The 15,891-nt window shown below is 47.3% G+C and overlaps 2 protein-coding genes across 4 annotated transcripts; both read left to right on the top strand.

Annotated features, from left to right (window-relative positions):
• The first annotated feature begins 22 nt into the window (after nt 1-22).
• Nucleotides 23-6,313, top strand: NICN1 (nicolin 1, tubulin polyglutamylase complex subunit). Of its 3 annotated transcripts, none has more exons than XM_083727261.1 (7): nt 23-271; nt 1,037-1,178; nt 1,473-1,661; nt 2,633-2,746; nt 3,627-3,698; nt 3,842-3,946; nt 4,464-6,313. In XM_083727261.1, the coding sequence occupies exons 2-7, from the start codon at nt 1,038-1,040 to the stop codon at nt 4,503-4,505; spliced, it is 663 nt and encodes a 220-aa protein (XP_083583387.1). In that variant the 5' UTR covers nt 23-271; nt 1,037; the 3' UTR covers nt 4,506-6,313. The 3 variants fall into 3 exon arrangements, with proteins under 3 accessions (XP_083583387.1, XP_083583385.1, XP_083583386.1); XM_083727259.1 differs by lacking the exon at nt 23-271 and adding an exon at nt 331-354; XM_083727260.1 differs by lacking the exon at nt 23-271 and adding an exon at nt 377-490.
• Nucleotides 6,314-7,338: 1,025 nt separating this feature from the next.
• AMT (aminomethyltransferase) lies at nt 7,339-15,439 on the top strand. Its single transcript, XM_083726393.1, has 9 exons — nt 7,339-7,504; nt 8,948-9,115; nt 10,042-10,122; nt 11,671-11,802; nt 12,030-12,108; nt 12,770-12,915; nt 13,603-13,783; nt 14,067-14,222; nt 14,944-15,439. Exons 1-9 carry the CDS (start codon nt 7,403-7,405, stop codon nt 15,120-15,122), a joined length of 1,224 nt encoding a protein of 407 aa, XP_083582519.1. The 5' UTR covers nt 7,339-7,402; the 3' UTR covers nt 15,123-15,439.
• Nucleotides 15,440-15,891: the final 452 nt, after the last annotated feature.

Genomic DNA, 15,891 nt, shown 5'->3' with positions numbered 1-15,891 from the left:
CGGGGCGCGGTGTCGTCACGCGTGCGCGACGCCAAGCGAGCCCTAGCAACAAAGGCTTCCGCCTCCTCGTTCTCCGTAGTAGTGGCAACGTTCGTGACGTGCGGCGCTGCCATGTTTGTAGTGGCTTTGCGCTAGCTAACCGGGTGAGGGGAAGCGGTAGCGGGGGGAATTGCTTCGCTCTTCTCTGTCTGCTCCTCTACCCGCTTTAAAAACAGGAGGTTGACAGGAGGAAGAGGGAGGAGGCGCGAGAGCGAGCAGGGAGCGGCTGCAGGCGAGTCCCAGAGATGCGCTGGGTGGGCAAAGAAAGGGCCTGAACCTGGGCGCGTCCCCGCCGTCCTCCGCGGGTGACGACGGGTCCGTTACTCTCGGGGAGGGGTCTTATCGTTGCTTGTCTTGGGCTTAACCGGGAGTGGGGCGAGTGCGTCCGTGTTTCTCTTTTTAGGGGACGCTCCGGCTTTGATAAGTAAAAAACCGAGCTGCATCGTTGACAGTTAAGGAAGCCTGTGTGGAGGAGGTCATCATTATATTATTGCCACGTTTTTATTGCTGAAATGTTTGGTTTACTAAAAAGATAAAATAACAGTATGTAAAACCTTGCGGGAGCTTGATCCCATATGTCTTTAATCAGAAGTGTGCCCCTCACCCCCGAATGTGATGTGGCTTACTTCCAAGTAAGCATACATAGGATTGTACTTTCTTGGTTTTATTGGACCATGGCCTTTCACAGCAGGCAGCATCAGATACGTGAAACAAAGCTATCATGCTACTGGGTGATCTGCAGAGCTTGCTTTGTTGGTGGAATATGATCCCCCAAATATACATGTTATAGTCATTAGTAGTCTGCATTTGTATTGGAATTCTAAACGGATGTTTTGTTGCTGGTGTGTGTGCTGCCCTGGGGTTTACTATTCAATTTATTTACTACTACTACAAATAATAATAATAATACAGGGGGCAGGTTCCTGAGTTTCAGTTTAGGGAGGTGGAGGTTGTAATATTTATGTGCTGCTTAATGGAGTCCACTACTCTCTTCCAGCATGGGGACCATGGCTCATGAGCCTATTCCCTGCATTTTAAAGAGCCCAGTCTCACTGCAAGTGGGAGACATGAGGACTGAGCAAGGCCGTCCTGGTGTTCTGGTGATTGATGTTGTGCTTCCACACTCACAAACCATTGATGTAAGTATGGGAGGAAACCAAGTGTGTGGGGCTTGGAATTGTCAGATGTTATGTTTGAAGTCTCTCATTTTAGCTGTAAAGCTGATATAGAAACTATGATGGTGAACCAGGAAGTACCTGCTTCAAAACTCACCTTTGTTAACTCACTTGGTTACCCTAGGCAAGCTTCTCTACTTTGCTCCAAGCTGTAATTTAGATATTCAAGCAGTGACCTGCTCCAAGGGTTCCAGTAATGTTTCTGAGCAAGAAAAGGAGGAATCCATGACAGTCCTCCCCTCATATTGCTATCCTCAGTTGCAGGAAATAGTATTCAAGAACTATTACACAGCCTTTCTGACTCTACGGGTGCAGCGCCGAAACCCTGCAGATGGTGGGAACGAAAGTCCTCCCAAGTGGGTTACTTGTCTGCAGAATTACTGCTTGATGCCCAACCCTCACACAGAAGAAGGCTCTCAGGATTACTTCTCTCTCTCCAGACATCAGGTAAGTACAGTCATACCTCGGGTTACAGACACTTCAGGTTGTGTGTTTTCGGGTTGCGCACTGCGCCGAACCCGGAAGTACCGAAACAGGTTACTTCCAGGTTTTGGCGCATGCACAGAAGTTCCAACTTGCAACCTGTGCATGCGCGGACACGGCGCTGCGGGTTGCAAACACTGCGGGTTGCAAACGTGCCTCCTGCACGGATCACGTTTGCAACCCGAGCATCCACTGTATTTCTGTTGGTATTGCACATAAATCATAGAATTGGAAGGGATGCAAGGGTCATCTAGTCCAACCCCCTGCAATGCAGGAATCTCAGTTATGAGATGATTCAATTATTCTGCTAATTCATATTGTTTCCTGTCTGAAATGGCAACCTGTGCTCCACACAACATTCCTGGTTTATTTTGTTGCGCCATCACACTTTAGCCACCTCTGAGTAAATCTTGAATAGAACTGGGATAGGGAACTTGTGGCTTGCATATGTTATTGGACTCCAACTCCCATCGACGCCAGCCAGCATGGCCAATGGTCAGAGATTGTGGGAGCTGTAGTCTTGCAATATCTGGTGGACAGCAAGTTCCCCACCCCTTCTTTAGTGTGCCAGATGATAATTGGGGGAACGGTATGGACTGTCTGTTTTCTGTAATAGAATTTCTAAAAAATTATAGAAGTCTGCACGCTCTTACTTCCCATAGGGTACCTTTCACTAGATCTACAAGGTCCAATGCTCAGAACGGAACTACTACTATATGTACCAGACCATGATAATACCCCAACTTGGCCTTAATTCCTGGCCCTACTGATACTGTATTCTAGCTAGTTTGGAATGATTCCCTGTTGTTTGTATCAAGGGATAAGTTATTAGAAGCTCTTACAATGTTACAGCAAATCATTGTTTACTTTGTTTTGAAGGGATATTTTGGCCTTGGCGCAGTTTCAGTGATGCCTTGTCTCCCTTACTTTGCCAGATGCTCTGTGATGTGGACCGAGTGGCTGCCATGCGTCTAATCCTGCGTCAACCATCTCCAGTATGGCTGCATTTCACAATTGAGGAGCTGCAGCTTTTCCCTGGGGGTCAGAAGGTACATACTCAGCTCATCCCCAAAGCACCTGTTCTTTCTATAAGCATTGTTCTATAGTTGTAACGGCTTGCTCAGCATTGAATGAAGCCTTCTTCAGAACACAGTCTAGGGTCTGATAACTGGCTGAACTCAGGCTCTCTGTGCTTTATTCCCCCCCCCCCCCAAAATGCTAGGTCACACATCTGAACTGGAGAAGATGCTGCACCTAGATCTCTTTGATTCTGAGCTACCAGCTTCTGTCTTCCTTTTCTAGCCATCAGCTTATGTGGAGCCAAGTCTCCTGTTCTCTTCTGCTGCTTGGCTTGAGTTTTATCAGAGTTCCCTGTGTAATTCAACTACTGTTCACTGAGCTTGTTCTTCTTCACTTTCTCAGGTTAAGATCTCTGCTACCCATGGAACAAGTTTATTAATGGCTCCCCCTGCCAATTCATTCTAATTTCCATGCTATGAATTTCAAATCCTTAGTGTGGCTCACAAATGAAACTACCAGAGCCCCTCATGTACATAATGCATGTTATTAACTCTGCAGTTGCCAGGTTCAATTCTAAAGCTGATTTTAGAGTAAGCTTTCACCTGTGAAATCCAGATGGGGGGGAAACATTATCCTGGACACTGTACCTCTACAGTGAGAATTGCCCCCCCCCCCCCCGTCCCCTGGTAAATAATGCTCCTATGAGAGCTTAAGGTAAATAGATTGTAATAGTTCATAAGAGTGAATTCTGCACTTTCCTGTGGGCAGTAGAGAAGTATTTATGTCTTTAGGCAGCCTGCTGTAAGAGAGTAAATTGGTGAAGGTAAAAAGGGTAATGTGTGTAAGTGCAACATTCCAGTTGGTAAAGAATCAGCAGTGTTTTGCTCTGGGGCTGTTTTTATCTTCCAGAGTCCACAAAAAGGCTTCCCAGCTTGGCTTTCTCACCCATCTCCTCAGGAGCGGCCAACAAACCTGCGTGATGTAAGTATTGTTGGTGACACTGGGGGCTTCTGATTTGCTGACAGGTTCCTGGCAGGGAATGGCTCTGGGGAGATGTGATGTTTTATCCTCAAAAGCAGTAAAGTAACTGCTTATATGAATATATAACTATCCTTCACTTTCAGGGACTCCCTGATGCTGACAAAGTGTCTTCTGAACTGCAGCAAATGTGGGTTTTGACCGAGATGCTCCAAGCCAACCAGCCAGCAGCACGAATTGGCCGCTTTGATGTTAGTTTCATATTACTTTTGCTTCTTGTTTGGGGAGTGTGTCCTTCATTGCAGTCCGGTTAGAACTCTTGAAGACTTACTTCAAGTTTACGCTCAGCCTTTGCAGCCCACAGAGCGTACCCATTAACCTTAGAAGAGCCCTGCTGGATCAGGCCAAAGGCCCACTATCATTTCCCTGTTTCCAGCAACAAATCAGGAAAGCTGCAATGAAAGCATTTGGCAGTCACTATGAAATTTCTGTTTATCTTGTATCCTTCCTCCTCTAAGAAACTTAAGGATGGCTTGCATGAAGTGTTTGTATTTTAACCTGGGGCAATTTGGGCTACAGCATAGTGACTCCGCCCAAGGTTACCCTGTTGGATGAGTGGAAATTTGAATTCAGCTCCCCCTGAGCTCAAGTCCAGCATTCTGTCCACTGGAGGGAATAAAGGCTGTGTGGGAGAAACATACACCCCGTAACATTCCCAGTATGTTGACTCTTTGCTAAAAACAGTTCTCTGTATCTTTCTTGTTTCAGGTGAATGGCTCGTATGACCTTAACCTCCTTTCCTACACTTGAGTTTTCCCAGGACTCAAAGCTGACTAAGTTCCTAAGAGCTGGACTCCCTGAGCTGCACCCCCACAGTGTTGGATTGGCTTGAGGCAGGAAGAAATGATGGACAAAGTCTGTTGCCTTCATGTTCCAGTCCTTCCCTTTTCCACTGCATGGAGGTGGCCTTTCTGGGAACTCTCCAGCTCTATTCTGTTCTTCCTGCCAGGTCTTATGTGGAGATTGTTCTCCATTTTGCACTGGACCCTGGAAGGCTGCTTTCCCTTGAACTTGAAGGTGCCTTATTTGGGCTCTTCATCTCCTGGTCTGTTTTTTGGAAGCCCTGTTGTTTGGTGCATGTTTCTGTTGGGGGCAAAATCAAGCAATCTTTCAAGAATCTGGTACTATGATGGGGGCAGGGCAGGGTGGAGAGAAGAATCCTTCATTTTGGCAAGAGAAAAGACTTGAAATGTCTTGAAGCTGACAAGACTGGAGGTTTTACTTTCTCAGATTCATGTGCTGGTGTTCCAGAGAGAATGAGAACTCCCTTGTTGCTTCCTCTGCTATGGCTACCTCATTTGCAACCTACACTATGTAATTGTGTAGGGTTTTTAATAAGTGGGTGGCAATAAGAAATGCTTCCTGAAGAGTTAACCCCCACCTCTTTTTTCCTGGAGGGATGTGAGTAGTTTAGTTGTGAATTGTACAGAGCTAGCCCTCAACAACCTGTCACTAGCTTTGGCTACATTATTGTAAGGGCCACATTAGATAAATAGTTTACCCTAGTGAAATGGCAGTGCCAGACTGTGCCGTGTTGGTTTTTAGCTGAGTCCTGGAGCACCTTGTCATTTTTTACAGCCACAGCTGTAGATATTTCAAGTAGCGAAAATAGCATCCTGGTGGAAAGCCTGAAAGGCCATGTCCTCAGAGCTCCCTTATTTAAGCTGAGTTGCAACCTGCATTACCAGCTGTCACCTTTGTATTCTTAAATATTACCATATTAATCTTTCCAACTCATTAGATAACCCTTGCATGGTTGTAGATGCTCATTTCCAGTCCATGAATTACTATGCTCAAGAATGAGTGTTGAAAGCTGAGGTGAATAAATGATTATGGTAAAAGTCTGGATTCAGATCCCTGCTCTGTCAAGGAGCTACTAGACTGCCTTTGAACAATCACTTTCTCTCAACAGTACATCTTAAACTGCCTTTCAGAGATTTTTTTTTTAACAGAACAGCACTACGTTGCTTCTTAGCAAGGGTATCTTCTTGTGGTATGGGGCACTTCTTGCAGTAATGTCCATGATATGTAATAGTCTGGTGGACCAAGCTGCAGAACAAAATGAATTAGTGCAGTAGGATGTGTAGCTGCCTTTTTTTTTTTTTAATGCTGGACTTTAAATCTCGGGAACAACTTCTTTTCCATAGCTGTGTAACTTCCTTTCTGTTATTTATTATGAATTATGTATGCTACTTTATTTATAGCAGGAAAGAGCCACAGTGATCTTCTAACCCATTGCAAGTATAATAAACGTTTACTGAATACAGTGAAAGACCTTTGCAAATGATGTCAGGAAGCTGCCTTATTGGTACCTCTAGTTCAGTATTGTCTGAGCATCAATGTCTCTTCAGGGTTTCAGACAAGGATCTTTCTTAGCCTAACTTGGAGATGCCCAACTTGGGAGCTTCTGCTTGTAAATAATGTGCTCTGCTACTGAGCTGCAACCCTTACCCATTGCAATCCATTGCATTAAATCAGGGTTAATGTATTTGAAGTATTTTTTCAGTGGATGATTATCCAGCCCAAATGCATCACAAATAAAAGATTGTTGTGTTGTATTGATTGCATGTGCTTGGTGGATTGATTTATGAACCCGTAATAGCATCTAAAATTAGCAGTACATGGGCCAATGCTCTTTTCCCCATGCTAGATGCCGAGCAACCAAAAGGGGGAGTGGGAAGGAGAATAGAAGCAAAGGCCACTGTCTAATTCTGAATTGAATATGACAGCTGAATATTGATATTTTTTAAAAAAAAAGAAAAGAAAAGCCAATTGCTTCCAAAACCTTCCCTGTTTTAGCAAACATCCCAGATAACCTGCAAAATAAGGGAGGGAAATACCAACACACCTTCTGGTGTTCCATGCTACTTTGATTCTTTGTAATCTGTTTTTTATTCAATCCAACTGACTCATGCATGCCTACTTAATTGGAAAGAAAAAATGCCCTTCCTGATTTGGTAACCATTGCTCTGCTTCTATATTCCCTTGTCTTTAAAGTAAAAGTAAGTATTCTGAAAGACCTGTAATTGGCTATGGTATCCTTTGGATTTTTAAGCAGCTAATTACAGTACATCTCAGGCACTCATGTTTGCTAACACCACTGTTCCCTAAGCTAATATTGCTATCCTTTCTGTCTTGTAGTCTGCTATTTACATATTGATTCACTTGGTTAGAGTTACTATCTAGAATGAACCTTAAGCAGCACTAAAGGGTAATTCCCTGCTCCAGTTTTGTGATCTGGGCATCTTCTGTGCGTGTAAAGAATTAAGGGAGAGAGAGAGCAATCCCTACGTTTTCTGCTTAGAAGCCCTTACCTTGCACCCTTTCAAGACCCTTGTCCATTATGCATACTCCTCAATCTTCCAACTGAAAAGACTGGCTTCAGAAAGGAAGCGGTGTGCGCGTCTCGCCTGGACCGCACGGGCTTCGGTGAGGATCGCGGTTCATCTTGGGGTCAACAGCGAGTCCGGTCTGCCTGGATGCTTCCTCTCCTTTTCATCTTCGGCTGGGGAGGGCGAGTCCTCTGGTCACTTGCCGCTGGAACGGGACTACATTTCCCAGGCTCCTCCCCGGGACTTGAGCTCTGGGCCCAGGGGAGGGGAGGAGGGGCTGTCGTCTCCAGCCATGTCGTAGGGGCGCCCGGAAAAATGCTTCGGGCCGGCGTCGGAGCTGCTCTTCGGCTCTCGGCTCCGGGCTCGGGGTCCCCCGGAGCTGCTGCGCGCGGGAAGCGGGGCTACGCCTCCGGGCAGGTGAGCTGAGGACACCCGCCTCTCCTCCCACTCGGCTGCAGGTGTGCGCTCGGAAGCCCGGCAACAGGCGAGCCTTGCGCGGAGTTGGAAGTGGCGGAGCGCGGCTGGCTCGCTCCGGGCAGCCAGGGAAGCAGGAGGGAAGGGGGGCAGGCGGGGGACCTTGGGTTGGAAGAGATGCGCTCTGTTTTTCAAAAGTTCATGACTGAAACGGGTCAACCGCACAACCTGCTTATTGTCACTGTTTTAAAGTCCGGGGGATATCTGAATTGGGCAGTCCCAGAGCATGTGCAGAGTGCATTGCTTTCGCACTAGCTCTCGCGCATCGGAGATTCCAGGACTAGCGAGGGGTCCGAGGAGACTGCCTTCCCCAGGCAGGCTTCATTTCCAGCATCTCCCCGCTTTAGAAAGGGAGCGCTGATCTTGGCCTGGTTTTTGAGGGGAGACCGGGTGAAATCAAGGGCTGAGGAGTCTCGACAGAGCCCTCGCCCGCCCGCGCACCCCTCGCCTCCTTTTGGTTGAGTCAGAGGCAGGCGCAGTTCCCTGGGCATTCTAATGGCGAGGGGGCAATTTCACAGCGGATGCTTCTAAAGAAAGAGTTTATACAGTAAGATGCTATTCGCAGCATTAAGCACTTGGGCTGTAGTAGTAGTAGTGGCTTCTCCACCAAAGTTCTTCCCAGGTGCTGACCTAAGAATTTCCTGTTATGAAATGGGGGGATGCGGGGCGTGAATGGAGGAAGAAACCTTCCATATGTGGGGGTTGAAGTTGGTAGAGTCTCCCCTACTGAACCCCTTGATCAATACCAGTGGTGAGCAAGAAACAGCAACATTTTGCCCCATAATAGGTGCTCACCACAGCCACGGTCGAAGGTAATGGGGAGGGTGTTAAAAAGCAAATGTGATTCCTTTGGAGAACATGGTGACTGTCTCCCAACTATGCAGGCCAGAGCTTAGGCAGGTGGGAAAGTGAGACAGGAAAGGCTTTGCAGACCTGCAAGAGGGGGTTGGGTACAAAGGGCAAGCAGCTTTATTTTCCTCTTGACATTGGACTTCTGATAAAGCACTAAGCAAACAAGCACTAATCACAAAGGTCAAAGGGAGCTTAGAGACCAGAGCTACCCCTTGTTCCAACAGGAAAACTTTGGTCCTTGGGGCTGGCTCTCAGCTAGGAGGTGATGGGTCCACTCTCCAAGACAGCTGGAGGTCAGTGTCTAGCCTTTGAGGCCACCCAGGGCTGCACACATCAAGGCTTAATTTAAGCAGAACAGGTATAAGTTGCAGGAGGGCAGGATGTTCTTCCTTCTGATGCGGCCAGGGTTGGGAATGGCAGTGGGGCGACTGATAATGATCCCTGGTTGCCCATCTCAAGACTGCTGACCTTTAGATGATCTCAGATGGGTTGCTGGCACCTGCCAGTCAGAACATGCCTTGCCTTCCTCTGCAGGACAGCCTAAAGCAGACGCCCCTCTATGACTTTCACCGGCACCATGGAGGGAAGATGGTGGCCTTTGCCGGCTGGAGCCTCCCAGTGCAGTACACGCACAGCCACCTGGAGTCCCACCTGCACACCCGCCAACACTGTTCTCTCTTTGATGTGTCTCATATGCTGCAGGTAATGCTGGAGGAAGCCAAAGGTCATTGAAGTCCCAGCCTTTCCGCTGTGGGTCATCTTCAGCAGTGGGGCAGTGGTCAGTTTTGAAGTGCAGGAGCTCACTATGACAGCCCTCCTAGCTCCTCCCCCCCCCCCCCATAACACACCAAGGGAGTCTGCAACTAGATCCCCAATGATAGTCCACAAATGTGGGCAGCTGGCTTGGTCCCAAAGAGCATCACTACGTAGCATAAAATTCAGTTTTATAAGTATCAGCTGACAATCTGAGATTCGTGAACTGGCAAAGGGTGGTGTGGTAAGAAACATGCTGGACTTTGGCTGGGGAGACCTAGGTTCACACCCCTGATCAGCCATGGGTAGCCTTGGACCAATCAGTGAGTTAAGCCTACTTAACAAAGGAATTATGCCCCATGCTCGATCTGTCCTTTCATAAGGCAACTCCCGTTTTAGGCATGACCAATATGTGTGGGATCACGCACATGCACACAGCGCCAAACCCAGAAGTGACCCAGAAGTATCATAAAGACATCACAGAAACGTCACTAAGAGGGCAGAATGGGGTGTTTGCAGGCTTTTTCAATGGGTTTGTGATTTCACACAATTTCACGCAAGCACGCAATGGCCCGGAATGCAATGTCCTGCATAAATAGGGGGTGGCCTGTAGTATGTTGGTTAGGATTATGTTTTATTTATGATACACATTTTGGGTGTTTATATCCTACTATACATCACCTTGGGTCCCCTGGGGAGGAAGGGCAATCTAGAAATGTGTCTAATAAATGGAAAAACAATAAAGCCCAACTGTACTGCACCAAAAGAGCAGTTTAGCTTTGTGGTAGCACCAGGCATCAGATGTTTTGTTCAAGTGTGCTGTCCTTGGTCCTGCATAGCACCCTGGTGATGTGAGGTGACTCTCTCTTTTACAGACTAAAGTGTTTGGCAGAGATCGGATTAAATTCATAGAGAGCCTAGTAGTTGGGGACATAGCAGAGCTGAAGCCTAATCAGGTATGTTGGAGCCCAGTGGGTCACACACTCGGTGGGAAACCTTCAGCCCTCTGGATCTTGTTGAACTCTCATCAGCCCCAGTCGGCATAGCTAAGAGTCAGGGATGGCGGGAGTTGTAGTCCAGTCCAGCACCACAGGATTCCCATTCATTAGGTTGCACACAAGTGTAACACAATGGATGGCATGCTGAATTTGGATGTGGGACATCCCACTTCAAATCCATCAACTGCGTGATCTTGGACAAATCACTGTTGCTCAGTGGGCCACCTTATAGAATGGATGGAAGGGGGAAATGATGTAAAGAAATATTGCCACTTTTCAAGCACCATTGAGCAATGACAGGACACATCTAAGTAAAAGTAATACTTTTACAGGGCTTTTCTATAAGATTGAAGTGTTTCTTAAATGCATGTAATTTGTTTCATGCTACCCCTGCAAACTGTAATCTAGCACCAGTAAAACACTATTTCCATTTAATCGATGAGGGGGTGAGATGGAGAGAACCTTGGTTCCTGGGGATAGCTATATAACCATTGTAAAAAGGTAAAGGGACCCCTGACGATTAGGTCCAGTCGCAGACGACTCTGGGGTTGCAGTGCTCATCTCGCTTTATTGGCCGAGGGAGCTGGCGTTTGTCCGCAGACAGCTTCCGGGTCATGTGGCCAGCATGACTCAGCTGCTTCTGGCGAACCAGAGCAGTGCACGGAAACGCCATTTACCTTCCTGCTGGACCAGTACCTATTTATCTACTTGCACTTCGTGCTTTCAAACTGCAAGGTGGGCAGGAGCTGGGACCGAGCAACGGGAGCTCACCCCGTCACGGGGATTCGAACCGCCGACCTTCTGATCGGCAGGTCCTAGGCTCTGTGGTTTAACCCACAGCGCCACCCACGTCCCATGTAACCATTGTACTTCCCTTTAAAATAGAAAAAGGGGGGGGGGGGAGAGGATGAATAGCAGGAGCCGAATACTCAGCATTCAAAACTAAATTATTAAAGGTTCACAAAATGGCAAGACATTTAAATTGTCTAGCTGCTCTTGTTTGAAAATAATAGAGGTGGTGGCTTTGTGAAAGAGAAGAGTGAAGGGATCACTGCAGAAATCACTTTTTGTAGTGACGCACAATTATGTAGGCATGAGGGAGAGAATCATATAATCATTGAGTTGGAAGGGACCCCCAGAGTTATCTCATCCAACCCCCTGCAATGCAGGAATCTCAGCTAAATCATCCATGACAGATGGCCATCCAACCTCTGCTTAAAAACCTCCAGGGAGTCTGTTGCACTGTCTAATAGCTCTTACTGGTAGAAAGTTCTTCTTGATGTTTAGTTGCCTGTTCCTCACGAGGTCACAGACACTGGCCAATATGGGTTTGCATGTCTTAATACAATTGTATTCCACATTGCCGTCACAAAACAAGGGATGTAACATGCAGAGGGAAATCATTATTACTCTTTATTATTATAACTTCATGTCTGCCAAAACCTGGCTTCCGTTAAACGGTAGCCACTCTTGGCGACCAGTAACTGAACTGCGCTTTACTTTCAGGGCACTCTGTCTCTGTTCACAAATGAAAGAGGAGGCATCATGGACGACTTGATTGTGACCAGCACCTCAGACCAGCACCTCTACGTGGTCTCCAATGCAGGTTGCAGGGACAAGGATTTTGCCCTCATGAAGGTATGTGTTTCTCACCATCCGATCCTATAGGGATCCTAGATGGTAGGCGGCAGCAGAAACACAGACGATAGTTAGGTAGTTCCAATCCTTCGGGAAACTTGATCTTTGTCCCTTGCTGCAGCTGATGCTGGACTCAATGAGAGAGAGAAAGGGATGGAAGAGAGGAAGATGCCTTCCCCCACCCCCAAGTGGGTCATGACCTTACTGCTCTCTGTTTCTGCTTGCAGAACAAGGTGAAGGAAATGAAAGCAGCTGGCTGCGATGTGGACTTGGATGTGTCAGACAACGCTTTGCTTGCTCTGCAAGGTAAATATTATGTACTGTACCTGTGGTAACTGCCCCTACTGTAGGAAGCAGCAGACAAAATACCCAGGCATTTGCCTTAAGGGAATGCACAGAACTGCTGCTTAATTGCTTTGATACAGTAGCATCTCCCAGACTAATCAATAGCCTTACTGTTGATCTTTCTGGGACAGCGAATCCCATTGTCCAAAGCTGGGGTCAGCAACCTTTTTCAGTCGTGGGCCAGTCCACCGTCCCTCAGACCATGTGGTGGGTTGGACTATATTTTGAAAATAAAAATAAAAATGAACGAATTCCTATGCCCCATAAAAAACCCAGAGATGCATTTTAAATAAAAGCACACATTCTACTCATGTAAAAACACCAGGCAGGCCCCATAAATAAGCCAGAGATGCATTTTAAATAAAAGGACACATTCTGCTCATGTAAAAACATGCTGATTCCTGGAATGCCCGTGGGTGGATTGAGAAGGCGATTGGGCCTTAGGTTGCCTACCCCTGGTCCAAAGCCTTCCCCACTTTCACCCACTTCATTCAGCTTGCAATGCCCAATTCCTTCCTCCATCATTTAACTGGGACTTATTGAACCTCCTTTTGTGGGGAGGGAGCCTGATGAACTAACACCTCATCAAGCTCCTAGCCATTTCCCTTCTTCCTTCTACCAGGTCCTGCCATGGCCCGAGTGCTACAGGCTGGGGTGTCAGACAGCCTGGCTAAGCTGCCCTTCATGACCAGTGCAGTGATGAGTGTCTTCGGAGTGCCAGGCTGCAGGGTCACCCGCTGTGGCTACACAGGCGAGGATGGCGTAGAGGTACACGTTCAGGGAATGGGACGTGGGTGGTGCTGTGGTCTAAACCACTGAGGCTCTTAGGCTTGCTGATCAGAAAGTTGGTGATTTGAATCCTCATGATGGGGTGAGCTCCCATTGCTTTCTCCCAGTTCCTGCCAACCTAGCAGTTCAAAAGCACACCAGTGCAAGTAGAGAAATAGGTACCGCTGTGGCGGGAAGGTAAACAGCGTTTCCGTACGCTCTGGTTTCCGTCAGTGTCCCGTTGTGCCAGAAGCGGTTTAGTCATGCTGGCCACATGATCCAGAAAGCTATCTGTGGACCAACACTGGCTCCCTCAGCCTGAAAGCGAGATGTGTGCCACAACCCCATAGTCACCTTTGACTGGACTTAACTGTCCAAGGGTCCTTTACCTTTACCATTACATGATCAGGGCTCGGCTCAGCTAACCAAAAAGCGGTGGGAGGAGCAGGAGCACTGATGTTGTGCACTGAGAAGCGAGAAGCTATTTCATGCTGGGAGGGCAGCGTATTGATGAAGAAGGGGATTATTGAATCAGGTTGGCTTGGGTGAGAAGGGTGTCAGTCAAGCCTGGACATAGCCTCAGATTGAGCTAGAGTGCAGGATCGGGCCAGGTGACCTGAAGTTGGGAGTGGGGGGAAGGGTGGCAAAAATCACACTGACCAAATCATGGTGCTCTTCTGAACACAGATCTCTGTGCCTGCAAGCCGAGCAGTGGAGCTGGCTGAACTGCTGCTTAAGGACTCCAGTGTGTGGCTGGCAGGACTCGCAGCCCGGGACAGTCTGCGCTTGGAGGCAGGTCTGTGTCTGTATGGGAACGACATTGATGAGAGCACAACCCCTGTGGAAGCCAGTCTGATATGGACCCTTGGTAGGTGCCAGCTGCAATTCTGGATTTCTTTCCCTGCCCTGCTTGCCTACCCATTGACATTCCTGGCCAATATCAAATAGGCAAAAAGTCACCCATTCCTGCACCCCAGACCACAGTAGACTGGGCATGGAACAAGGGTGGGTTTTTTTGGAATGGGAGAGAAGCTGCACTAGGCCTTCAGTGGTGATGGGACACTATGTGGTGAGGGTAATTTGGACCACAAGCATGGGAATTCTTGATCTCTTGGCCTTAACAGGACACCTTATTTCCAATTGCTTCTCAGGGAAACGCCGCCGTGCTGCCATGGATTTCCCCGGTGCATCGATCATACTGGCCCAAATCAAAGAGAAGCCCAAAAGGAAACGTGTGGGGCTGACTTCTTCAGGGCCTCCCATCCGGCAGCACATGCCCATTCTCAGCCCAGAGGGCAAGGCCATTGGTAGGTTCTCCAAGCTTCTCTGAGTACTGTCTAGGAAGATGACACATCAGCCCTCTGCTACAACAAGCACCCCAATAAGCATGTAATACTTGCTGTGCTTGGTCATACTGCAGACAATGGTGTTCGGTGCACAGCTTTGTTTAGAACTAGCAGCCTTGTACTCATAAATCATTGGAAACAAAAGCAGTGCAAGTTTTGAAAGGCTGCCCACCATTTCCTTTCAAAATTGTGTCCATTTATATATGACCATGGATGAAAACCTGCTCCTTGATCTCTCAAGCCACCATGTAAAATTTGGGTAAGGTGTATTGAGGACAAACCTTTCAAAATATATAGTGGATGTGCTTCTATTAACTCCCTGCCCCTTTCAGGTGGCAGAGTAGTACATTCTAGTAAGTGAGCCTCATTGAAGATTATTGCAGAATGCAGCCTTTTAGAGGTGTTCTATTGGAACTGCATACAGAAAGCAGCAACAAACCTTCTGGTGGTATGCACGCTCCATAGCTTGTTTGCATTCTTTTTGTCTTTAGTGGATCATACAAGGGCCATGCATGTTAATTGCTCTTAGGGCCATTGGTGTGTGTAGAAAACTAGGCTCTCCACCCAACTTATAGAAATTGGGAAGAAGTTGCATTTTTGGCAGCAATTTTTATTGATCATTTCATGCAGAAATTGTATGTTTGCTTTTGATAACTGCTCTGTCCGTTCCCCCATGCGCTAGGTGAGGTCACCAGTGGCTGCCCTTCCCCCTGTCTGCAGAAGAACATCGCCATGGGATATGTGGAGAGTGACTACAGCAAGCTGAGCACAGCCCTCACTGTAGAAGTGAGGAAGAAGAGCTGCCCTGCTCTAGTGACCAAGATGCCCTTTGTAGCCACCAATTACTATACAGTGAAATAGGCTGCTGCTGGCACTGGCTTTCAGTTTTGTATTCTGGCCTGCCTATAAAGGGCCCCTCAATTCCATTAGGGCTCTGCCACAAAGGTGGTTACTGAAAAGAAAACAGCCCTAAAAAGAGATAAACTATTTCAGGGGATGTTGGGGACGTTAACAACTGAAGAGGCAGGCAAATGAACAAGACTTGACGACATGCTCCAGTTTCAACTGCCTCCTGGCCTATTGCTGAAAGCAGAAAGATCCCAATAACTTGATCTCCAGAATTCCACCCACCCCTCTTTTGCATTTATCCCCAAATATTAAAAAGTCATTGAATTTTCTCCTGCCCTTTTCAATCTGCTCCTCTTCTTGAAATGGTCTGATGCATGCTCAGCTAGAATCATAGAATCATAGAGTTGGAAGAGACCACAAGGGCCATCGAGTCCAACCCCCTGCCAAGCAGGAAACACCATCAGAGCATTCCTGACATATGGTTGTCAAGCCTCTGCTTAAAGACCTCCAAAGAAGGAGACTCCACCACACTCCTTGGCAGCAAATTCCACTGTCAAACAGCTCTTACTGTCAGGAAGTTCTTCCTAATGTTTAGGTGGAATCTTCTTTCTTGTAGTTTGGATCCATTGCTCCGTGTCCGCTTCTCTGGAGCAGCAGAAAGAAGACCCTTATATTGCAACAAAAGTAAAGAACAAGCTTCTTGGTTTATTCTTTCTATTTCCCATACGTAGGCTCAGCGCATTCATTTTACCAGTTTGGTAAATATTCTCCCTGTAGTGTA

The sequence above is a fragment of the Podarcis gaigeae genome, assembly GCF_964106915.1.
Source record: "Podarcis gaigeae genome assembly, chromosome: 2".
NCBI classification, from domain to species: domain Eukaryota; kingdom Metazoa; phylum Chordata; class Lepidosauria; order Squamata; family Lacertidae; genus Podarcis; species Podarcis gaigeae.
This window is presented reverse-complemented; position numbering and strand designations above follow the sequence as displayed.